General features: G+C 39.8%; 1 protein-coding gene and 2 long non-coding RNA genes across 5 annotated transcripts; 2 read left to right on the top strand and 1 right to left on the bottom strand.

Moving 5' to 3' along the window:
- Positions 1 to 318: 318 nt before the first annotated feature.
- On the top strand, positions 319 to 3,201 carry LOC110386262 (uncharacterized). The gene is made up of 3 exons (XR_002431485.3): positions 319 to 858; positions 1,526 to 1,572; positions 2,836 to 3,201. It is a non-coding gene; the product is annotated as an uncharacterized LOC110386262 (long non-coding RNA).
- Positions 2,569 to 24,568, bottom strand: LOC101744675 (probable peroxisomal acyl-coenzyme A oxidase 1). Of its 3 annotated transcripts, none has more exons than XM_004932347.4 (14): positions 23,001 to 24,568; positions 21,751 to 21,910; positions 21,233 to 21,401; positions 20,733 to 20,856; positions 15,629 to 15,748; positions 14,699 to 14,823; positions 12,606 to 12,766; positions 11,779 to 11,941; positions 9,455 to 9,645; positions 8,957 to 9,109; positions 7,222 to 7,327; positions 6,647 to 6,799; positions 4,712 to 4,828; positions 2,569 to 4,020 (listed from the first exon to the last, which is right to left on the bottom strand). In XM_004932347.4, the coding sequence occupies exons 1-14, from the start codon at positions 23,122 to 23,124 to the stop codon at positions 3,877 to 3,879; spliced, it is 2,010 nt and encodes a 669-aa protein (XP_004932404.1). In that variant the 5' UTR covers positions 23,125 to 24,568; the 3' UTR covers positions 2,569 to 3,876. The 3 variants fall into 3 exon arrangements, with proteins under 3 accessions (XP_004932404.1, XP_021207703.1, XP_021207702.1); XM_021352028.3 differs by lacking the exon at positions 23,001 to 24,568 and adding an exon at positions 22,725 to 22,869; XM_021352027.3 differs by lacking the exon at positions 23,001 to 24,568 and adding an exon at positions 22,524 to 22,661.
- LOC134198873 (uncharacterized) lies at positions 9,562 to 11,395 on the top strand. Its single transcript, XR_009973134.1, has 2 exons — positions 9,562 to 9,696; positions 10,210 to 11,395. It is a non-coding gene; the product is annotated as an uncharacterized LOC134198873 (long non-coding RNA).
- Positions 24,569 to 24,868: the final 300 nt, after the last annotated feature.

The raw sequence follows: 24,868 nt of genomic DNA on the forward strand, positions 1-24,868 counted from the left end.
TTTTGTGAACTTTCAACATTCTACTATTAAACTACAAAAAATGGAAGATTTTGCAACGAATATAAAACTTATATTGAGCGTCGAAAGATTTTCCCGGTTTTTTCCCGATTCGCCTCTCAATCCCTAATCGCCCCATTTTACCGGTATAGTATTAAATCATCTTTGAGACGTTCACGAATTTTTCTCCCAACCGCCCCTAAAGCTGCGCTTGCACAGTCTCTCCTTCTTCCAATCTTTGAATACGCCGTTGTCAGCTATCCTGATCTTTTTTTTTTTTTTTTTTTTTTTTTTCCTACCTAAGCTGATAGCCCTAGCGGCTATTTCAGCGTAACCCTAACTTTAGTAGGTGAGCTCACGGGGCTCAAACCTGACGATATCCTGATCTAACCGAAACACAATTTGATAAACTTCTGCGGCTACAAAATATCTGTTTAAGTTTCATATTTGGTTTACGGAAATAGGATCATGTATCTGAATTTCACGCTAAATTGAAGTGGTTGCCAATTCGCATTTGTTGTAATACTTATATCCTTTCTTTACTAGATTGTATTCTCTTTTACCCCCATATCCGCACATATCCCAAAGAACGTTTCGAGTTCCGAGTTCCTAATACGTATAATTTTTCCCTGAGATCATCGGATTGCCTGAGACTGAAAATGCCTGCGCATTTATCATTCTTTAATAATTCATTCACCATCCAGGCTATTCGATTGTGGAATGCATTGTCGGCTGCAGTGAGAAGTGCTCCAACTTTGAACTAATAATGCTGAAGGAACATTAGTTATCTGCTTATTGTGGTTTCCTTGTCTAAAGCTTCATCAATTCCATACTGTTGATCTAATATACTATACATACTATGTAAGTACTAGATAATGATAAATTATGTTTTTTACAAGTTATATTTAGATACGAATTGCATATTGATAAAATGATGAAATATAAATAATATTTTTCGATCTTACCGAGAGAATAATAAACAAGTATGAACTGGTTATTTAAAGAAAAAATCAAAATTATTGATAAAGTTGATTATTGAAAACACGAATAAAACAACATATTTCATGTTAACGGTATATATCTATTTATTATAAGTATGTATTTTTTAAAATAAAAAATTCCTACCTAAGCTGATAGCATTGAGAGGCTATGTCAGCGTAACCCTAACGTGTATGTGTGAGCCTTCGGGCTTGAAACCAGGAGGCGTTGCTAACATTGGCCCTAGCAAGAGCAGTGGTTCGCAGAATCTACCACCGGATCGAAAACGCGAGCCACTGTGAAGTTCCGGAAAAGATCGCTTTTACTTATTGTTTTTGCAACAACAATTTTGTAAACTTCTCTATCACCCAAATACCATCAAAACCGGTTCGGCCATTTCGGAGTTTACGATTAGCTCGAATACAGAAAATACAGACAGCTAAAACCTTAAGATTTTTAATATTAAGCCTTTTCCTTTAACAACTTTCTTTTAAAACCTTTCGTCCCGGAATCACAAGTAAAATGACAAATCAATTTTATTTATTTCTAGGAAGTTAGAGCTGATGTCTCAGGAATATTATTATTCTAAGCATTCAGGTAAATATGTTTTCAATGTATGTGCTGTTACTTAAGCTTTTTAACGACATAACTAGAATTTAAATTAATGAAATGGATTTTACGCAACCCGTTAGCTCTCAAATTTGTCTGTGATTTAACTTTCGAGGTATCAGTGTACTTTTCCTACTCTGGTATCCACAACACATATATTCTAGTTAAAGGCAGTGATTGATTTACACTAGGGGCAGCCGAGGCAAGTGCCAGGGAGGCAAAATTTTGAAAGTGAAAATTTTTTTTTTGTCTTATCAAGATTGCTAAATATAATTCATTAATTCTAATAATTAATAGTTTTAATTCAAGAAATATAATTCAATGAATGATGAATATTTGTGAATTATAATTCTGGCACATTTGGTAAAAAATAATAATCAAAATGATTTAATCAATTTATTTCCTTGTAGATTTAAAATAATAATCGATTTTTCTATTTTCTGGAATTAAAGTTTTTTTTTTATGTAATATAAGTCACCTTAGTACCAAATTTATAATTGTTAGAAAAAAAAAAAAAATTATGTTTCTGGAATATGTAACATATAATAAAGTTTCTGCATTAAATTAGTTATTTTAATTTTGAAAAATAAAATATATAAACTATAAGTTTAAGTAAAATTTCAGTATTGGAGTGATTTTTTTCCGGTGCCCAGGAGCGGCATTAAGCTTAAATCCGGCCTTGGTTATAGGCCATTGTGTTTGGAACATTTGAGTAAATCAAAAAGCATTTTCGAGATCCATTAATCGCCTCCGTAATATAAAAAATCGATTACAGCGTTACTAATCGCTAGATCTAAACAATCAAAGTTACAGCCGTTTGGTTATAGGGAGTGTTCCCTAATAGTCGAAATTTGACCATAATCAATGACGCCCCAAAGTTTATTAAAGAAATAACAATAACATAAAAACATTTCTATAGCTACTAACCAAAAAAAATACCCCACATCACCATGCCCGTAGATCCAAGATAAAAAAAAAACGCAGTTTTAATAAAAAAAATATATAAATTTTATTTATATTTAAATAAATTCTATAATCTCATATAATTTCATTGAATACTGTAATTAATATTCAATTAAATATATTTCGTTAACTATTTAATCTATTACACGTATAATAGCCGCCACCTTTCTAATGTTGGTTACCTAATTGTTGCCTCGTACAATAATTGTCTGATATAGTTTTTTTATTTCACCTTGAAGTTAAACATTTGTAATATTTAATTATTACAGACATTATTATTATTTATAGAGATGGCGCGACATCGTGAGACGCATCAAGTCTGCCCCTTCCAACACTACATGACGATCACGACCACTCTGTCAAGAGTGACACGACTGAGAAGAAAATATTATTATTGAAAATAATCATTTGTTAATTTGGTATCTTTTGTCATTGACAAAATCCTTTGTTTGCAGTGACCTTGACCATTACAAAGCATATAACCCGTCGATATCTACAAAATTAACAATTCGAGCGAAATCAACCCTTGTAAAACTACTGTGTTTGAAAAACGTACTAATTCCTTCTAATAACAAAGGTGAACATTTCTAGGATAACATTTCTTTTTTGAAAACATTACATAGGTACCTTAAAATTAAACAGTTTTTTTAAATATTTTTTTGTTAATTTTGTAGAGTTCCAAATGTTTTAGTAATGTACCTGACCGCTAGAGTTTCAATCATATTTTTTTAAATCTTAAATATTATAATCACACCTTATATCACTATCGTTTCCCGCTTACAATTAATTAAGAAGTAACATGAAAGGTAAATTGGGACATTAACTACTATTAACACAAATTCAACAGAAAATAGTACTTAAGAAAGTAATATTCCTTTAGCTTACTTTATTAGATGTATGCACGTTGCATGCATGTTATTTAAATGTATATTTCATACATCTTTATATAGGGTTTTTCATTTTTTTACTGCTTAGATGGGTGGACGTGCTCACAGCCTACCTGGTGTTTAGTGGTTACCGGAGCCCATAGACATCTACAACGTAAATGCCGCCACCCACTTTTGAGATATATGTTCAAATGTCTCATAATAGTTACAACGGCTGCCCCACCCTTCTTAAAACGAGATGAGATGAAATAATGTCTCAGTAAATTCCGTTAATCTATTAAGACTTCCGTACGCAGCAATGTAAATTAACTTTATATTCATTTGTTAGAGTAGTCATTTATTGGTAATCATTTTGTACTAGCTGTATTTATAACGACAATGTTCTGAGAGCGTTTGTTTGATTTAGTCTTTTGAGTATCACAGTGTAGTAAAGATTGGCTTATTAAAGTTTCCCCTGCATGAGAGGTTTGAGGTACTGGTGGAAGGATCTGTTGACGGGCTCCGCGTTGAGAGGACTCTTCAGCGCCTCCTCCATCAGGCGCTCGTACACGCGTCCGTCGTACGCGCCTAATGCTGAATGCAAAATCTGCAGGATGAAGAATTAATCACTTTTTAATGAATACACAATTCTGACAATATTACTGTAGGAGTAAATAGTGAAACCGCGGAGGTCGGTAAAATGTTTCTCGACACATTGATCTTCAGGATATTTTTGTCAGTATTGCAGGGGGAATGAACAGCAAAGAAAGGGATGGAAAGGCCATATAAATAAAATAAAAAACTGTAGGGTTTTGTCGATATATGGTATTGAAGTTCAATCCAGATCTCAATTGTATAAAACAATGGTGTATTGCATAGCTTTTATCGCGGGCTTTGAGCGCGGCGACCAAATCAAGAAATTCCGTGACGAAAATAAAACCTAACACCTCCCACTCCGCCTACCATGTAGCTCGCGTTCAACACATTCACACGTTGCTCTTGTGTAGTGTTTGTGAATAAGCGCGTGGCGTGACGTCGCACTGCATGCGCATCATGAAAAGTCTGCCCATCTCTCTCTTGCGCGGTCTAGCTTATGAGTGTGAAGGGGACAGTTCATGTTTTGCTTTTGTTAATGTTTATAAATATAGCGTGGTCTTATTTTATTATTGTTATAATATTAAATTATTATTGTGTAATTATAATTGCATAAGTTGTTAAAAAATGCTATGCAATAGCTTTACCGCGGCAGGCCTCGAGTGCCACACGTGTTTTTTATTTATTTTGTGACGTGTAATTACCTCGTCGCGTATGTCGAAAGCGTCTACAAGTCCAACTGCGTTCGGCCTCAGTTGCGACAGTAAATCTTCGTACCAGCGCTGCAATCGTTCAATATCACGTTCCGATATCGATGTGAACTGAAATTAAATACATTACTATTAACTAACAACTGATATACATTTACTAGTGGTAGGACCTCTTGTGAGTCCGCGTGGATAGGTACCACCGCCCTGCCTATTTCTGCCGTGGAGCAGTAATGCATTTCGGTTTGAAGGGTGGAGCAGCCGTTGTAACTATACTGAGAACTTAGAACTTATATCACAAGGTGGGTAGCTCATTTACGTTATAGATATCTATGGGCTCCAGTAACCACTTAACACCAGGTGGGCTGTGAGCTCTAAGCTGTGAGCACATAAGCAATAAAAAAAAATATATATCGTATCGTCGTTCAATCAATATGAAATAATTTTGATTTGCGTTACACTCTATATGGTATGCAAAATACTCATTCCTTGGATGGGTCGGCTACTTCGAACAACATCAGAAGTTTTCATTGAAAATGTTACTTAAATAAAGTCTTCAGAGTAGTACGTTTTTATTGTGAGCAGTATGTAGAAGTGCTTCAAAAGTTTTTCTTTCTACAGTTATAGGACCAAAATGACATCTGCTGTATGAAGAAAAAGCAAAACTTTTTTCGACAGATTCAGGTTAAATGTGATTTATTTCAATAAGTTTGTTTAAATCACTTAATTAATTGGTTTTGGTAATACCAATGCACGATACATGATGAACAATCAAATATTTTATTATCAAAAATATTTTATTCCCATATAAATAATAAAGTTGAACAAAAGGAACGGGTCTGATTATATTGGTCGGGCTGTCACTGAGCGCCCACTCCCGGCCGCTATCCCACTACTGCCCGATGCGGGGACTTTTGGCTGCTGGGTTTCCCCCCTGGCCCGGTTCGCCCCTCCTTAGTTAACCTGCACTTCCCAGACTCCTCCGGGGAGTCCATATTAACACCAGGCTTAGTGCGGACGTCCAGTCAACATGGGCCACTCAGCGCCAGTGAGTCCCGACCTCAAACCATCCTCCGTACCCAACCTCCGGGTAGCCGGATTACAGGAGGTGCCAAACTCCCAGTTAAGAAACTTAATGAAAATGTTCTATACTTAAAACGTAAAGTACTGGTTTCAAATCAACACTGACTTACAATGATATCTTTTTGGATTTTTTTTATAAACCGAAATATTACTTTGGTTGTTTAAAATTAAATGTTACTTAAATAAAAGTTAAAATCATATAAAAATACATATTTTTTTTACAATTTGAATTTAAACCACAACGCCATCTCTTAAGAATACAAATACATTAGGGTACATTCACAATGGGACAAATGTGGAACAAACCAAGTTTATTTAAACCACAGCGCCATCTCTTGAGGATACAAATACATTAGTTCACACCCACAATGCGACAAACGTGGAACAGACCAAGTTTATAACCAGCAGGAATAAAGTATATTATAAATTGATTTTACTTTTATGAACTATACAAGGTTAATCGATTTTTTACACGACGAACGAATGACAGACATAGTGTAATAAATATCAAAACTTCAAAATTTATATGTAATGTGGCTATGAGCTCCAGCAACCATTAAAAATCAGGTAGGCCATGATCTCTTTCAGTCACCTTCTTTAACGAGACTTTCGAGACTCAAAACGTTACCTAATTAAGGAAGAATGTGCTTAGTGGGAGTTTTTTAACGTTCTCGATAGCGTAAACGTTAACTTAAATTTGTATAGAGTTGGAACTTTTGCCTACGTTTGTCACTAGGGGCGCTGTTCAACCTGCATACAAATTCGAATTAACTTTTACGCTATCGAGAACGTTAAAAAACACTCACTAAGTACACTGATATGTATTAAACCTCGTTAAATTGTACATACCCTCAAGAGATCCCCGACGCATTGCAAGGTCCAGTACACGACGTACAGGTCGACCAGTTGCGAGAGCACCTCGCGTAGTTCCGGCGAAGCGTTCTTGCATTGCATCTCGGTTTGTTCGTGGTAAGTCAACAATAATATGGCGCGACAATGAGCCTGTAAACATAACAACATTGTTCTTAACGTGTCATTTTAATGATTACTTTAGAACTTAAATTAACACTCGCGGTAAAGTATGTATGCCTAATATCTTTAACACAACTATAAATGTATGATATTTTATACGAGAATAGTGTCGAAAATCAGTGAATATTTTCTTAATCGGTCACTTTACTGGTGGTAGGACGTCTTGTGAGTCCGCGTGACGGGTAGTTCCCACCACTCCGCCTATTTCCGTCCCTATATTATACCCCTTTAAAATGTTAAAGTGTAAATCACTGATATTACAAACGGTGGTACCGCGGTTTCAATATTTAGTGGGTTCCACCACCACCTACGCTCTATTAATTATCTCTCCCACAGATTCTCAATACATTACCCAGTTTAAACAAAAATAAAATGTTAATAGTTTCACGCACCTCTGAAGCTTGAGTGAGTTGAACCGAAGTCATATTCCAAGCGTCCTCGTACGACAAGCCTTCCTTTTGACGTTTTTCTATGTTCGCCACGCAAAGGCCTATTTTACTGAAAACACAAAATACGGAGCCTATATTATTATATATAAAGCTTGGGAACCTGTGGTATTTACGTAGGTATACGCTCAACATAAATGCGCTCTGAAGGACAAAGGGGCGTGTTTCCACCGAGCGAGTGTCATTTGACGGATCTAGTTTTGTTGTTCACAACTAGTATATAAGCAAAGGACAATGCCCTTTTTGTTTGGGCGCTTGGGCCCCTAAAAACGTTGTCGTGTCATGATGTTTTTAACTTAATTTTATAGACAAAGAAATATCGTTTCATATTCAGAAAACGATTTTTATATTCTAACACAGGTTTAAGAGAATCTGATTTTTTCTGCAGCTAAAATTAAAGTTGTTTTCTTCGTTGTTAATTGTTTTCTTCGAAATCAATAATCGCTCTCATAATTAGTTACAGTGTTAAATAAGTTAATTGTGGTTAATGTTGCTGGAAATAAGTCCTTATTTACATTTTATTATATCCTCATTAATAATAAAATAAAGGTGGTTTCTGAGAATGAACTTCATTGACCCTTCTTTCGGAAATGAAAATCCGGAAGCCGGCAACGATATTGTTGTTGTTTTTAAATTCGCCAATAGGCGGGCAAAGAGCATAGTCTATACAGCCTAGTCTGTCGTATTTGTATTATTTTTATGTCAACAATAAGCCGGTGATCTGTTACTGCTTTTTGGGAGTTATTTTATTATTATTTATATTAATATATTATATTAATTTAATACGATCGTCACATAGGATCGCTGGCCACAAACTCGCGTCAATGCTCTATGCAGAACAAAGCAGTTTCGACATGAAAAGTAGCTTCGAAAAGTACAAACTGTGAGTGCACTGCGATTGTGATATAGTTTTGACTTGGCTTTGGATTTCGGATATCGATACTGCAGTACTCTTGACCTTTGCTCGTTAATTTGGACTCTGTTTATGCCTTTTGTTGTGGATTTCGTCGACACGGCTGAACGTATGCAGAGAACTGTTCTATACTTGAGTTCGTTATACGCCTTATAAAGTATGTATTATCATTTTCATTCCAATATTCAGATTGTTCAAATATATTAAGTAAGCATTTATATTTTTGAAGTGAAACTTCGTTAGAATCGTTGTGATTTCAAACTCGATGAAACGAAAAAATAAGTCCATAGAGATACAAACACATAAATGTATAGGATTGCCGGCGAGAGAATGAGATAGAATACATTAGACGTTCTCATTGTAGTGTTTTTTAATACATCGTCATCTATGAGATTTTTAATACTAACGTGTGTATGAAAGCTCTTGTAGTGAATTTTAATTTAGGATTATACGAGAAGTTAAAATATCAATTCACAGAGGGCGCTACCTCATACTATAAAAGATGATTTACAATTATTTACTAATGACAAAATTTTACATATACTTACGCATTTAGGATAATTGTATTTTAATTTTTGAAGGTTTCACTTCTATCACGTTTGAATTGCACACATCCTTTTTGCTTTATTAAACCTTTTTAATCGGGTACTACTTGCAATTAAATCTTATAGATTTGATTTATTTTTTTATCGAGAATAATTTGACTTTTCACATCACTATTATAATATGTCAGAGCGGCCATCATAGCGCGGCCGATAGAATAGTTACCCCGCGGCGACCGTGTGGAAGGCGTCGATGAGTCCGGCGAGCGACGAGTCGAAGGGCGGCGCGCGGCGGCCTGACGTCACGCGGCGGATGTACGCCACGGTCGGCGTGAGCTGCGATGCGCCCGCCGCCTGCTGCCACGCCTTCACCAGGTATCTGAGCGGGAAACACGTCTCAAACTGATAACGTATTTATTGTAGGCAACGTATTTGCGTTTCGGTTTGAAGGGTGGGGCAGCCGTTGTAACTATACTTGAGACCTTAAAACTTATATCTTAAGGTGGGTGGCGCATTTACCCCAACCTATTACTATTTATGTTTAGGTATAATGTTGCGGAAGAATTTCGATACCCGCGGCGCCGCGCGCACGTATGCTGAGACATCGGGATGGTTTTAGCCGGTAGGAGTCCGGCACGCCCCTTCGCCTTTCCCCAGGTGGAGGGAATCCATGAGGAATTCCCCACGAAGAAAAAAAAAGGTATAGTTATAACATATTGGTGACCTGGCGGTCTGCAGCAGTAGCACGGTGTTCTCGCCCTCGTACGTGCAGGCGGCGGTGACCAGCCCGTAGCTGGTGGGCAGGTTGGAGGACAGCATGTAGCCGTGGCCGCCGCACGCCAGCCGGCACCGCTCCACGCACTGCGCCGCGTCCGCCGTGCTCACCGCCTTCAGGCAGCACGACAACGCGTGCAGCTGGAACGTTCGCAAGAAACGCTTTAGTATTACGCCGCTGGACTCCGACAGGTACCCAGCGAAACTTCAACTTGTGTGACTGTTCATTCCACTGTCACGTGACTTTCATAGATACAGAGACAACCGCGCCCCTAGCGGCAAACGTAGGCAAACGTTCCAACTCCGTACAAATTTCAGTTAACTTTTCGCTAACTATCGAGAACGTTAAATACGCACTAAACACCGGACGACCTACGTGAATGATTTAGTGGAAATGCTTATGACTTCATATTAGAAGATCGCGTGTTCAAATCACGTTGGGCTCACCAGTGTGGAAATGCTTAACGACAAAGGGGAGATCTTCCACCGAGCAAGTGATGTTGCTCGGTAAGCCAACGGTCCGTTTGTTTTTGTTCGGAAGTCGTATATACACAAGCTTATATTGAATTAGTGTCCTTTTTTTTCCTTCCTATTCTATTAATCTCGAGGGGTTATTCTAGATTCACCGAACTAGTAGGTGAGCTCGCGGGGCTCAAGCCTGACGTTGTTGCCAACATGAACTCTAGCAAGAGCCGTGCTTCGCAGAATTCACCACCGGATCGGAAACGCGATTTACTGAGAAGATCCGGCGAGAAACTCAGTGGGCCGTGTCTGTGGGTTAATTTACTCATCGAGCCCTTCGTCAGAGGCGACGGGTTCGACGAAAACGAGCTAAAACGAAGCTAAAACAAAGATTCAAGCATTAGATAGCAGTGATTTCTGGTTCTATAACATTCGAGAACCAATACGACCTTTATACTACTACTTTTAGACTTTATTTTTAAATTTTAATGCCAAATTTAAGAAACGCCAAAAGAATTATATTCATTTAACTTGACCTAGCTACGAACAATGTTTGATACTTATCGAGGTACATTCATTGATGATTATTTTAAAAATTAAAACGAGAGGTGAAACGCTATTTGGTTTGAAGACATTTCACTAAATACGCGCCATTAGTCTTTGTAATTAAAGGTGCATTTAATTTGGTATTACCGTCAAGAGTTCGATTTTTTTAATTGAACTTCAATTAAGTTTACTCCATTCAAATAGCTGAATAGTTTTTTGTTTGTTATGTTTTTTCCACATTTTAATCTTTAAATGGCTCTCCTGTATAGTTGCAAAAATGTCGCTTAAACCCTTTTTTTATTGTGAGACGAGCATACGACCCACCTGATGGTGAGTAGTTACCGTCACCCATGGACTTCAGCAATACCAGGGACAGAGCCAGGCCGCTGCTTACCAACGTCTCCTTTCACCTCTCGAATTATGATCAATCAAAAGTAATAAAATATTTTCTACAATTTTCGTCGTTATTACATTACAACGCGGAAATCATTCGACAAATTATTGGTGTACAAAATCTATTTTGCTTTTTTTTCGTTACGGCTTCATGAATGATCATAAATATGATCGAAGGGGAATCGCTTAGTTGAAAATTTATATATTAATGCGTGAAGCAAAAACTTTTTACACCTTTTTACGAAAATTACGCGGACGGAAGAGTATGAAATTTCCCACACATATAGAGAATATAGAGAAGGAGTGCAGAATGTTAATATTTTTTTAAATTATGCATAAAAAATACATTAAATCAATAAAACATTACACACACTACCATGTATTTGACACACACACGCATGCGCACTATTTGTTTATTGTCAAACTTTTCTTATTGCTTATAGTCTGTGGTCAAATTGAGAATAGATTAAATATTGTTTGTATTTATTAATATTTGTTTAAAATGTAGTCTTAGCGAAATCTGTGATTATAGAAGTATAATAGTCTTCACTACATAGTATAAAACAAAGTCGCTTTCTCTGTCCCTATATCCCTATGTATGCTTAAATCTTTAAAACTACGCAACGGATTTTGATAGTTTTTTTTAATAGATAGAGTGATTGAAGAGGAAGGTTTATATGCATAATAACATCCATTAAATAGTGGAGAAATCAATAATAAACTAGAGTTTCCGAAACGAAGCGAGGGCGGGTCGCAAGTTGACAATAGAATTATAATAGTGAACAAACTTATAATTTCAATTAATTGTAGCCGAATTTGGACTACATACTGGGGGAGCACTAGTTTATTTAAGCACTTTTCCGGACTGGTTACCTCTGGCAGCCTCTCCATGTCCCCCGACTCGAGTTCAGCGGTGACGTTGTTGTACATGTTCCACAGCCAGTTGGCGCTGAGCTTGAAGGCGTGCACCGAAGCTATACCAACGAATAATTTGTGTTGTTGCGTTACGTAATCCAATATTTGAGGTTCAGGTTCGCTGTAATTACATTCATAATTGAAGAAATGAGTGGATGAAGGGGATATGATACAATTTGTTAATTTTGAGAAAACAACGGGCAACGAACTCCTTAATTATTATTTTTTTGCTTTGTTGTGTGGACTATCTCACAATCCACCTGGTGTTAAGTGGTTACTGGAGCTTATAGACATCTACAACGTAAATGCGCCACCCACCTTGAGATATGAGTTCTAAGATCTCACTCAGTATAGTTACAACGGCTGCCCTACCCTTCAGAGCGAAACGCATTACTGCTTCACGGTAGAAATAAGCAGAGTGGCGGTATCTACCCGTGTGGACTCACAAGAGGTCCTACCAACAGTAATTACGCAAATTAGAATTTTGCGGTTTTGGTTTTTATCACACGATGTTATTCCTTCACCGTGGAAGTCAATCGTGAACATTTCTTAAGTACGTATTTCATTAGAAAAATTGGTACCCGCCTGCGGGATTCGAACACCGTTTCATCGCTAGATACGAATGCACCGGACGTCTTATTTTTTAGGCCACGACGACTTGACTGACGTCGCCTACCTCTAGACATGGGGGCGAAGTGCCAAGGTTCGCGGCAGCCGCAATGTAGTAAGTGGATTAATGAAAACTTTAGAGATTAGTCAATTTTTGGACAGTACAAAACACTCACTCGGGTTTCGGTTGCGACTGATGTCTGACCGCCGAATACCTGGTCGCGGTCGTGACAGCTTTAGCCATATAATTGCACATGTCGTTCACGAGAACAACGCGCACGAACATCATTGTTCCGTACGTCAGCTTCGAGCTAGGCGAATTAACGTACGTACCGTCCTGAAAATAAGTTTCAAATTATATTAAACCGAACACAGATCACTTACTACCTTCTTTCAATCGAGACGTCCAATCGTGTTTTGTTCTCGATTTCCTGATTTCGATATAAACATAAGTTACCTAGTCAGGTCATAAGTATTGTCACACAATAAAAACTTTTCTTTTAGAGTGCTGGCCACAAAAAAGTTTATTGAATTCGAATTTCGAATTGTTCATGAAAATAAAAATGTATACTTTTAGAATTTTACTCATTTTTAAATATGGAGTGGACGCTTAAAGAAGACCGTGTTGCAGTTATTGCGTTGCATCGTTGCGGTTACGCGCCAATTCAAATTTTTAACATACTGAAAAATTTCAATATAACCAAAAGATTTGTTTATCGTACCATCAAACGATACAATGAAGACTCTAGTGTAGATGACAGGTCAAGAAGTGGTCGCCCTCGGTCTGTTAGGACTCCAGCAGTGATAAAAGCTGTGAAGGCGCGAATTCAAAGAAATCCCAAACGTAAGCAGAAACTGTTGGCCCTTCAGATGGGGTTAAGCAGAACCACGGTGAAAAGGGTGTTAAATGAAGACTTAGGGCTTCGGGCATATCGAAAAAAAACAGGACATCGTTTGAATGCTCGTCTAATGGACCTGAGACTGAAGAGATGCCGCGCTTTGTTGAAGCGGTACGCGGGAAAAAAATATCGGGAAATTCTTTTTTCGGATGAAAAAATTTTTAGTGTAGAAGAGAGCTAGCTACAACAAACAAAATGATAAGGTGTACGCACACAGTAGTGAAGAAGCGAGCAACCGTATTCCGCGTGTCCAACGAGGTCATTTTCCATCTTCGCTCATGGGATGGTTGGGAGTTTCTTATTGGGGCTTAACAGAGGTACATTTTTGTGAGAAAGGTGTAAAAACGAATGCAGTTGTGTATCAAAATACAGTCCTGACGAACCTTGTGGAACCTGTTTCTCATATCATGTTCAATAACAGGCACTGGGTATTCCAACAAGATTCGGCGCCAGCTCATAGAGCGAAGAGCACACAAGACTGGCTGGCGGCGCGTGAAATCGACTTCATCCGGCACGAAGACTGGCCCTCCTCCAGTCCAGATTTGAATCCGTTAGATTACAAGATATGGCAACACTTGGAGGAAAAGGCGTGCTCAAAGCCTCATCCCAATTCGGAGTCACTCAAGACATCCTTGATTAAGGCAGCCGCCGATATTGACATGGACCTTGTTCGTGCTGCGATAGACGACTGGCCACGCAGATTGAAGGCCTGTATTCAAAATCACGGAGGTCATTTTGAATAAACTTTAGTGTCATAAGAATCTATGTTTTGTTAAGTTCATTTTGGTATATGAATGGTTACATAATGAATAAGCTTGTTTCAATTATTTTACATTAAACATGTGACAGAATTTATGACCTGACTAGTTATAATGACAGTGTTTACCCAAATGTTTTTAAGGCTGCTAACATTTCAAATTAATTCTTTACGTCTGGAATTTATGCTTAATATATTTACAGTTAGGTAGTTAATATTAAAATTGCGGTATTGAAATGGAATATATCTTTTCGGCAGCATACCGGTATCCCTGTAGATGAGGAATATTGAGAGCCTACCTGGAATCTCTATCACGCCAATATCTGCCGCGAATACAAATGATCTACCCACGCTGATAGACTATTTCAGCTTCTCCTTGACGTATAGGTGAGCTTACGGGGCTCAAACCGGGAGTGTTGCTAACACTGGCCCTAGCAAGAACAGTGCTTCGCAGAATCTACCACCGGATCGGAAACGCGACCCACTGAGAAGATCCGGCGACAAACTCAGTGGGCTATACAAATGAGACTTCAACTCATGTTTAAAAGTCTATGGGCTGCCGCAATCGCCAACTTGTTCGCCAATGTGTGTATTAAAAAAAATAAAAACATACCTCTAAAACTTTAGCGTTCTTCATCAGCATATGCTCTCTAGGGATCCTCACGTGTTCTAAGCCCAAGAATCCATTATTCGTTCCGTTCATACCAAGTTTCGCACCGATTTCGCCGACTTTTATACCTGTTTTGATTGAATTTCGATTTTAAATGGGCAGACCGTTACGGCCTTCCTGATTTTAGATCGAAGGCGCCACAACGTGCCTACAGCTTGATGTAGAAGTAATATCGGCAGCTCGAAGACCGACTCACAAAGTTGTATCTTCCGAAAAATGGCCGAATAAACAATTAGCATTTAAGACAGCGCACGTCTTAGAATACGTCTCTTACCAGTCTTACCTTATGGATATGTGGCATAGTTATGCCTTTATATAATTTTATTGCCTTTGTATGCATACGGCCAATCTGATAGTGAGTGGTTATCATTGCTCATGTACGTCAGCAATGCCAAGGGCACAGCCAAGTAGCTGCCTACCGCTATTTAAGCAATCGCATGGATTCGTCCTAAGCTTTATCAATGTATACTGTGATTTAAGTTTTGAGGCAGGCAAAGGCGTTTACGTTCTGGTCTCTACGAAATCCAGTAATCGATCGAGCAAAAATTTTTTGGGGACAGGAAATGGTTTGACATGTGGTATGGGATCGTCGCGTTGACTGCCGGCGCGTGAGTTTGCTCCCTTCCTCCCGCGGGCTACCTCGTCTTGCGGTCACGTAGTGATGGGCGCATTGAATAGTGGTGCGCCACAGTGGTATATCCAAGCTTAGTTGAGTCACACTTTTTGATGATGATTAAATCTATTATCAAGATTGGGTAGGTACTTAAAGTTATCATGTTAAAGAAATTCGCTAAAACTTTTCGACTTCAGACAAAACTTAGATTAGAAAATCAATTACAAGAAAGACTTAAAGTGGCAAAGTTGGTTTCGTACCTGGCAAAGGCATATGAGTCTCTTCGTCGCGTAACTGAACGATGAAGGCGTGGATGCCGTGGCATTTCCCGGCGGTGTACAGCTGAGCCATCACGATACAATAGTTGGCCGTGTGAGCCACTAGAACAATTTTTATTTATTGCTTAGATGGGTGGACGAGCTCACAGCCCACCTGGTGTTAAGTGGTTACTGGAGCCCATAGATATCTACAACGTAAATGCGCCACCCACCTTGAGATATACGTTCTAAGATCTCAGTATAGTTACAACGGCTGCCCTACCCTTCAAACCGAAACGCATTACTGCTTCACGGCAGAAATAGGCAGGGCGGTGGTACTCACCCGCGCGGACTCACAAGAGGTCCTACCACAAGTAAAATTTATTACAAACCCACCATTTATTACAAACGGATATTAAATAAGGTTACGATTATTGTCTATGCTTAAAGTTTTGGTGTTTTTTTACTAAAATAAAATAATGAACCATTATCCAACAAAAACCGCGTTAATTAAAATTTTACTAGTGGAGCCGGACACACTCCGTTTTTTGTAGTTCATTGTACAAAAACACAAGTGTAAAAATTACTCGTACGTCACCTCTTGTATATTGATGATACTATATCATAAAACTCTGAAGTAATGACAACCGCTTAAGGTTCAAATTCGAACAAACACAAGATTTTATGACATTTGGGGCTGTAGATGTTCAGAAGTCGCAAGATGGTGGTATTTAACGGTCCTACGATAAAAAAACCACTTGCCCATCTTTACCATTACGAAATGTGCTTAATATTTCGAAGGTGTTTTTTTTATTGCCCTTGTAGGCAGACGAGCATACGGCCCACCTAATGGTGAGTGGTTACCGTCGCCCATGGACTTCAGCAATGCCAGGGGCAGAGCCAAGCCGCTGCCTACCGTTTAATACTCTCCACAAGCCTCGTTTGAAGAAGGACATGTCATAGCGCTCGGGAAACACCGTGGAGGGGAGCTCATTCCATAGCCGGATGGTACGTGGCAAAAAAGACCTCTGGAAACGCACTGTGGATGACCGCAGTGGCTCCAGGTAGTATGGATGAACTCTAATCCGGTGGCGGGCGGTGCGATGGTAAAAACGAGATGCCGGTATCATCTCGAACAATTCCTCAGAGCACTCCCCATGGAACATACGGTACAAAATACAGAGGGAACCGAAGTCCCTCCGCAGACCCAGAGGCTCCAAACGATCCGTGAGAATGGGATTATCGACAATCCGAACGGCCCTCCTCTGTATGGAGTCAAATGGAAGAAGCTGGTATTTGGGAGCCCCGGCCCAGAGATGGGAGCAGTACTCCACGCGAGGCCGGACTTGTGCTTTATAAAGCAAAAGCCTTTGTCCAGGCGTGAAGTACCGCTTCGCTCTGTTGAGGACTCCCAGCATTTTGGACGCCAGCTTGGCTTTGCCTTCCAAATGACTCCGAAACTGGACATCGCTCGAAATGTCGACCCCAAGTATCCCAATACTCTCGGAAGGTTGCAGGGATACTCCTTGGAATTGCGGCGCCATGACAAAGGGGTCCTTCTTCGCAGTGAACGCGCAAACTTGTGTCTTTAACGGGTTGAATTGAACCAAGATCAATTCACCCCATTTGGAGACTCGCCCCAGAGAGTTCTCCACTTCAGACACAAGTTTTGATCGTCTCTCTTGCACCACGCCACGAGAGAGACTCTGATGGCCGATATATCGCCCATCCCCCGTGCTGTCATCCGCATAGCAATGCATGCCATCAATAGACAGCATGTCATTGATATACAGGATGAAAAGCGTGGGGGAGAGCACCGAACCTTGTGGAACGCCAGCGTTAATGGTCATGGTATCAGAACAATCACCGTCTACAACGACCGTGATGTTCCGCCCATCCAAAAAGCTAGCGATCCACTTGCAGAGACCCTCGGGGATTCCGTAAGATGGTAACTTCGACAGAAGTGCCCTATGCCAGACCCTGTCGAAGGCCTTCGCGATATCAAGGCTCACAGCAAGAGCCTCGCCCTTGCTCTCCAAGGCTTCAGCCCACCTGTGAGTAAGGTATACAAGAAGATCGCCAGCTGAGCGACCGTGACGGAAACCGTACTGTCGGTCACTGATCAGCTGGCGATCCTCCAGATACTTCAGGAGTTGTATATTAATTATTCGCTCCATCACCTTGGACAGCAAGGAAGTTATCGCGATAGGCCTATAGCTCGATGGGTCCGACCGGTCACCCTTCTTGGGGATAGGGTGGACGTGGGCGGTCTTCCATGAAGACGGAACCCTGTTAGCGCAATAAGAGAGGCGATACAAACGCGTTAGCGCAGGCGTCAGCTCAGGGGCACACGTTTTTAGAACCACTGCAGGGATACCGTCTGGCCCACTCGACTTATGGACGTCCAGGAGTCGGAGTTCCCGCCTGACTGCACACTGTGTAAAGCAGATCTCCGGCAGGGAACTATCACACCGGAGGATGTTCGGTGGTGTGGCTCCCCCGTCGTCCACAGTCGAGTTCGAGGCGAAGAGTTTGACCAGAAGGTCAGCCTTCTCTTTCGCACTATGGGCCAGACTGTCATCGGACTTTCGCAGTGGTGGGAGACTAGACCTGCAAAAGTTTCCTTCTGCGGCTTTGGCGAGCGACCAAAAAGCACGGCTCCCAGAGGGATAGCTCTTTAGTCGCTCGCCAACTCTAGCAACGTGCTCCGACTTCGCCTTGGCAATAACCTTCTTGTAGGACCTGGAAGCGGCGTTATATTTCCGCCTTTCCTCTGAGATGTTAGGATCCCGACGTCTCCTAGCATCATCCCATGCAACGTATGCGGACCGCTTGAGGTGTGCAGCATCCCTGCTGGCATTGTTATACCAGGGTCTGCAGCGACCCCCAACGGGCACTTCAGAGGAGGGGATAAACAATTCCATCCCCTGGAGCACCACGTCTTTAAGACGGTCCGCACAGACGTCAGGATCAGCAGAGGAAAAGCAGAACCGCCCCCATGGGTAGGATGCGTAAAACTCACGCAATCCATCCCAATCTGCTGACAAATACTGCCAAACTCTTCGATACCTGGTCGTCGTTCGACGACTAGGACGAGAGAGTGGTGTGGCAGCACGGATAAGGCAGTGATCAGACGATCCAAGTGGATTGTCGACCACCACACTGTATCCGGCTGGATCGGTGGTCAGCAGAAGGTCCAACAGAGAAGGCTCGTTCCCCTCAATATCTGGGACACGGGTGGGCTGTGTCACCAGCTGGGAGAGGCCGTAGGCCAAGGCGAAATCGTAGGCAGCCCGACCCGGGAGGTCAGTGGTTCCGGACCCCAACCACTCTTGGTGGTGAGCATTAAAGTCTCCAAGAACCACCACCTCCGCAGATGGGTACTGCTCAAGCACGCGGTTAGTCCCCTCTTGCACATGTTCTATCAGAGCTGAACCTGCATCACTGCTGTGGGACCTGTACAGGCACGCGTAGACTCGGGTACAACCCCCGTGATCTACGCGCAGCCACAAGAGGGACAGATCCCGTTGTTCGAGGCTTCGTAGACGGCGACAACAGACATCAGCCCGGACGAATACACACACCCCGGCTTTACGCAGGAAGTTGTGCTCCAATACGTAGCCGGGGTATTCAAGGTACGAAGTATCATCCGGAGCAGATATCTGCGTCTCCGTCAGAAAAAGGAGGGCAGGCTGCGCCGTCTCAAGATGGTGGTGTACGGCGTCGAGGTTGCTATGTAGACCCCTTACATTGCTGAAATCCACATTAAATGTGGAATGGGGAATCGCCGACAAAACCCTTTTCCTTTTTCGAACTTTCATATATTTTTTTTTTTATTTTATTTGGAGAGTGGGATTGGGTGGGGTAGGATGTTCGAGGCGAAATCGTGACAATACCTGAATAAAGCGCGGAGCACAGTACGTGCTCGACCACGGGTTGCGTGAGCGACTGACGCAGGGCATGGAAGGGCCCCCAGTCCACCCTGCGTGCGATCGCCGGGATCCACTCCGGTCTCCGACTCCGGCACGACGACCGCACGACAGGATTTTACACCGGTTGGCGGGACAGCTTCCCGGGGCGGAGTTTAGTAGTGACACCCGGGTTCAGGTCCCCAACTGACCGGCGGGCGGCGGCGAACACCGTTTCACTGGGTCTCCCTATACCCCCGTCAAACAATCACGTCCCGCGAGCTCACACGCACGTCTGCTCCGCATGTTCCAGGTATCGCCAAGATTCACCCCCAACAAGGAAGAGGAAAGGGAAGGAATAACACTGGCTCTCCAACCCACACGTCGGAACACAGCTAGGCTATTTGGCGGCGGACTCTAGTTGGAGGGTGGTCGCCAGCCAGTCGGACAAGTCCTACCACCGATTATGTATTCGGCTCCCGTTTTGCACCACCCAGGGGTCACTTGTAGGGAATCGCGGGTAAAACCTACGGAAGCGGGAAGCAATCGACCCCCAAATATTTCGAAGAAATAGTAAAAACCCTGTTATGATATTTGTTTTATCATCGGTATGAAGTAGAATAGCGAAGAAATTTGAGTTAACTTTTACGCTATCGAGAACGTTAAAAAACTCGCACTAAGCCCACTGGTTCATTTTCTACACAATAGAACGTTATAAGTGAGCTATGAATCTGCTCACTGCTAACAAATTAGACATTTTAACCGCAATTTCAGTTTCCGGAATATGCGACAAGTCAACATTTATTTTACTTCGTTTAAATGACTATACAAATAATTAAACAATAAAACCTGTTGTTTGACTATGTAAATGTATAAAAATCCATTAAAAAATAATTAATACAACATAAAGTGATTAGAAACGAACTCCATCGAATAATCTCGAAGGAATATTCTCAGTGGCCAAATAACTCTAAACTTTATTTAATGTTTTTTGTAAGTTTTTTTTTATGCGTGACTAGACGATTTCGTCTTGGCTGAGAAACAATTGTACTTAACTCAACAACATCAGGTGATGAGAAAAAACTAAACATAGTAAGATGAAAAACATGAACGCGAGATTTTTTTTTCAATTAAAAACATAAAACAGTTACATTTATAGTTGAACAAATGAGGAAAATACAAATAAGATATATACTTACATCCTCCTGGCCACCATTTATATGCAGTTAAAGATGGACTGTGTAGTACAAATTCTTTAGTCTTGGGGTCGTATGTTGCTGTTGTCTCAAGACCACGGACGAAAGTACCGTGACCCAGTTCTGTCTAAATAAATAAAACCTAAGTCGTTTTAATCGTGTTGCAAATTGGAACTTAATCGTATATGAACCATTGATAGATATTTGCCCAGACTTTGTTAATGACGTCAGTCGTCACTAATTCTAATTACAATATTTAGTTTATCAATTAATAAACATACAACTATAATTTATTTATTTTATATATTTTGCATACTGTAAGCATTAGATATCATAATACACACACAAACACACATGCGCACGCACGCACGCACGGACGCATGGACGCACGCACGCACGCACGCCTCACACACACACACACACACCCACTTTATACTATAATAAATCTCATAATCTAATTATCTATAGTCTATAATCTAATTTTAATATTGCAATTTACTAACCTGTGCATAAGTTCCAATGATGTCTACATTGAATGCTCTTCCTATCCAATATGCTTGTTGTTCTACTGTTCCTTGCCCCATCAATGTTGGTATAAACATCACATAGTGCAGGGTGAGAGGAGAGCCATCTTCTAGGATTGCTGATCCAAGAGCACCACCGAGCACAGCCCTGTTAAAAATTATATATTACGAAACTTTCTGTAGAATACTTGAGAAGGGCACGGATTCCCTTTATAAGAGTTCGTTGATCACATAATTAAGATGTGTTAAATGGTAATATTTACCACTCATAACACAGTCAATGCCATTGGTGATGTTAATAGCTTAAAATGCCTAAAAACACTAACTAGTGTTTTGAGACAGCATCTTAGAGTTATACTATTAGAATTTAACAAAAAATGATCCATTTATATAAATACATTTAACATTCTACTTGATAGTTCAATTTGAGATAAATCAATTTTTGCTAATATAGAATGTAAGGCAAATGCTAAATAAGTGTTTAAATTAATAAAAACCTGTAATTTTCCATTCCTGTGTTCTCCTCCTCTTGCCATTTTCTGAGTAATTTAAACATTAATGATGCCTTTTTGATAGCCAGTTCATATTTCTCTTTGTGGCTTAAGTATTCTGATGGAACTTGATCGATATGGATTCCTTCTTTCAGTACTTTCTCTTCTATTAAATAGAAAATATATTGAGAGTACTTAACTAAGCTTAAACATTAAAGTAATGATTTTCTATGCTTGTGTAATGCAAATACAACAGCTGATTTTTATTGTCAATGAAAAGTTAATAAACTACACAACATATACTTCTTTTCTTTCATAGCAGTTGAATACTAGTTTCCTATGAAATGGGAATGGGATGGGCCATCCCATAGACAACACATAATGAATTCTGCTTGCCCTCTATGAGGCATGAAGTTAGTCTCAATTTCATAGTATAACGTTTTTCCATTCTTCAAACCAAAACCATGATTAGGGTTTTTCTCAAATACCTATATCATTAGTTCCACCAACTTACTAATAAAGAATTAGTTACAGCGTATACTAATTGCCTTATGTTGCAGTCATTATAATAACTAAAAAAACGAAAAATAACACACAATCATCTGGCCCTAAACTATGATTCCCGATTCAATAGGAACCAGATACAGATATCCATACTTATATACATTGAAATAAACACTTAAATAGATATTAAGCATTTAAACAAAGAGCAAACAACATTGAATATCTAATATCTAATGATACAAATGTTTGTCTGCTGTGGGAATTGAATCCATTACCATCAGAACTGCTGTGGTGACTGCTGTCAGGGGCACTAGATACTGTGTGCCAGAGTAAACTATTTTAGTTCTTTTAAATACATAATAATAATATCAATAAACATTTAAAATTAGGTTTAAGTCATAAAGAAATCATCATATACATAATTATTATTTGTTTCATATTTCTTGTTATGACAAAACAAGATAATGAGTTGTGACCTTTGATCCTTTGTCTGTTTTTGTGTTGAGATTCCCATTTCACAGTAAAAAAATGTGTTTATATTATAGTATTTTCTAAATAGTGTATGAATTATGTTGTGATTTAATTAATCAATTTTGAAGTAATTAAAGGATGGGACAATCTGTGTCATTGAATGTTACATGTTCATATTTTATTAATCACTTTTAAAAAGTTCTGAAGCTTATTCTTTTGGTACTTTTGACAACGTCAAATAATATTAAAAAACTTGAAAAGAATGTGTCTACACTACATACCTCTTTTTTTTCTTTCCTCGGTCAAATGAGCTCCGCCGTCTATTAAATTCGTTAATTCCGTGATATTGAACGTGCATTTACTCCTCTCCTTTATTAAGTCAGCATTTATTTTCGTTTTAGTCATGATTATCACAAATTATTCTCCCGACACGTATTAAGATTTACAGTTACTTTCTCAATTGTGAGCGCGAACTCTGCGGTGAATGGAGCGGAGCGTCGACCCAATAACTTAATGTTATGATAAGGTAGTGCTGTTGGTTGCGAAATGTCAGCCGTATACTGCTGTAACCTGTTGGTAATGGTCACTGCTAAGTGATTTTTAATTACATTAGCAAGTCTTTAAGTTTATCACGGCCTTCTACGACAGTCAACTACTGTTTATTTCAAAGGGTAGGTAATTAAAGAGAAAAATACGTAGGTTCATTGAATTTTTTATGTTTCATTCGTTGATTTTTTATTTATACTGAAAGCGCAGAGTTGTTAAATACAATAACAAAGTTCTATTTCCTTCATTTTCCTATGTTTATTTTGTCTGAAACTGCAACGCAATGTCAACTGTCAAGCTGGTACGCCAGAGTTTTTCGTTTTCTCCAATCTTCTTTATTTTTTTTTATTTTTTCTTTTTTTTCTCCAATCAAGCAATTAACAAAATGTAAAACAAAATCTTTTGTTTAGATTAAGACTGGAGTCATGTCCATTGTCCGCTCCGGTCATGACTAATGTAAGAGTAGTATTCGATCACGCGGCCCGTACCTATATTTTTTTTATTGCTTAGATAGGTGGACGAGCCCACCTGACGTTAAGTGGTTACTGGAGCCCATAGACATCTACAACGTAAATGCGCCAACTTTAGATATAAGTTCTAAGGTCTCAGTACAGTTACAACGGCTGCCCCACCCTTCAAACCGAAACGCATCACTGCTTCACGGCAGAAATAGGTAGGGTGGTTGAAGTCGCGCGCCTACCACCAGTAATTACGCAAATTATAATTTTGCGGGTTTGATTTTTATTATATTTTATTATAAGCCCCTAACAAGTCATTCAATCCCGTTTTTGCAGAATAGCTGTCGGAGCACCTCGGAAGTTTAGATCTTCATGACCTTCTTGAATTAGAATCTATATCTAAGACAGTGTTGGAAGGTTTTTTTGAAAAATCTGCGCAACACCTTAACATTCTTAGCCATTCTAGACAACTTAACGATAAATGGTCGCGCGGCCACGTCACCCTAAACATGTTATTTCGGATCTTTCCAATTCACTCTTGGTTTCTTTTCCAAGCATCGGTAAATGTTCTGGTCGAATGCGACGAAGGGTCCGACGTGCATCTTAATCCACAGACACAGCACACTGAGTTTCTCCCCGGATCTTCTGAATGAGTCACGAATAGTCACGATTTCGATCCGGTGGTAGATTCAGATAAGCACTGCTCTTGCTAGGGCAGGTGTTAGCAAAGTATTTTAAGCTGAGCCCGGTAAACTCGCCTACATGTTCGACGAAGTTAGTAAGCCCCTCGAGGCTATTAGCTGTAGGTAGAAAAAAAGGTCTGCAGCTGCTGACATTTACAGGTCTATGTCAGTTTATGCAACATGTCTTTTTATTTGTAACATACTGGTTTTTAACATAATGGGAACATATTTAATAAGTACCGGTAAAATGGGGCGATTAGGGATTGAAAGGCGAATCGGGAAAAAACCGGGAAAATCTTTCGACGCTCAATATAAGTTTTATATTCGTTGCAAAATCTTCAATTTTTTTGTAGTTTAATAGTAGAATGTTGAAAGTTCACAAAACAACTCTGAATATGCATGATAATAGCTGCTAACTTATAAAAAATCGCGTTTCAAATTAACTTCCTGTGGTGGTAATTA

This window comes from Bombyx mori, chromosome 5 (genome assembly GCF_030269925.1).
Source record: "Bombyx mori chromosome 5, ASM3026992v2".
NCBI lineage: Eukaryota > Metazoa > Arthropoda > Insecta > Lepidoptera > Bombycidae > Bombyx > Bombyx mori.

Bases quoted from the DNA above. Each gene is read 5' to 3' on its own strand.
- LOC101744675 (XM_004932347.4), bottom strand. From the start codon at position 23,124: ATGACTAAAACGAAAATAAATGCTGACTTAATAAAGGAGAGGAGTAAA. The intron at 9,646-11,778 runs GTAACCAGTCCG...CGAACGTTCCAG, and splicing joins ACATGGAGAGGCTGCCAGAG to CTGCACGCGTTGTCGTGCTG. The intron at 7,328-8,956 runs GTAACTATTCTA...TTGTGTTTTCAG, and splicing joins TTCCACACGGTCGCCGCGGG to TAAAATAGGCCTTTGCGTGG.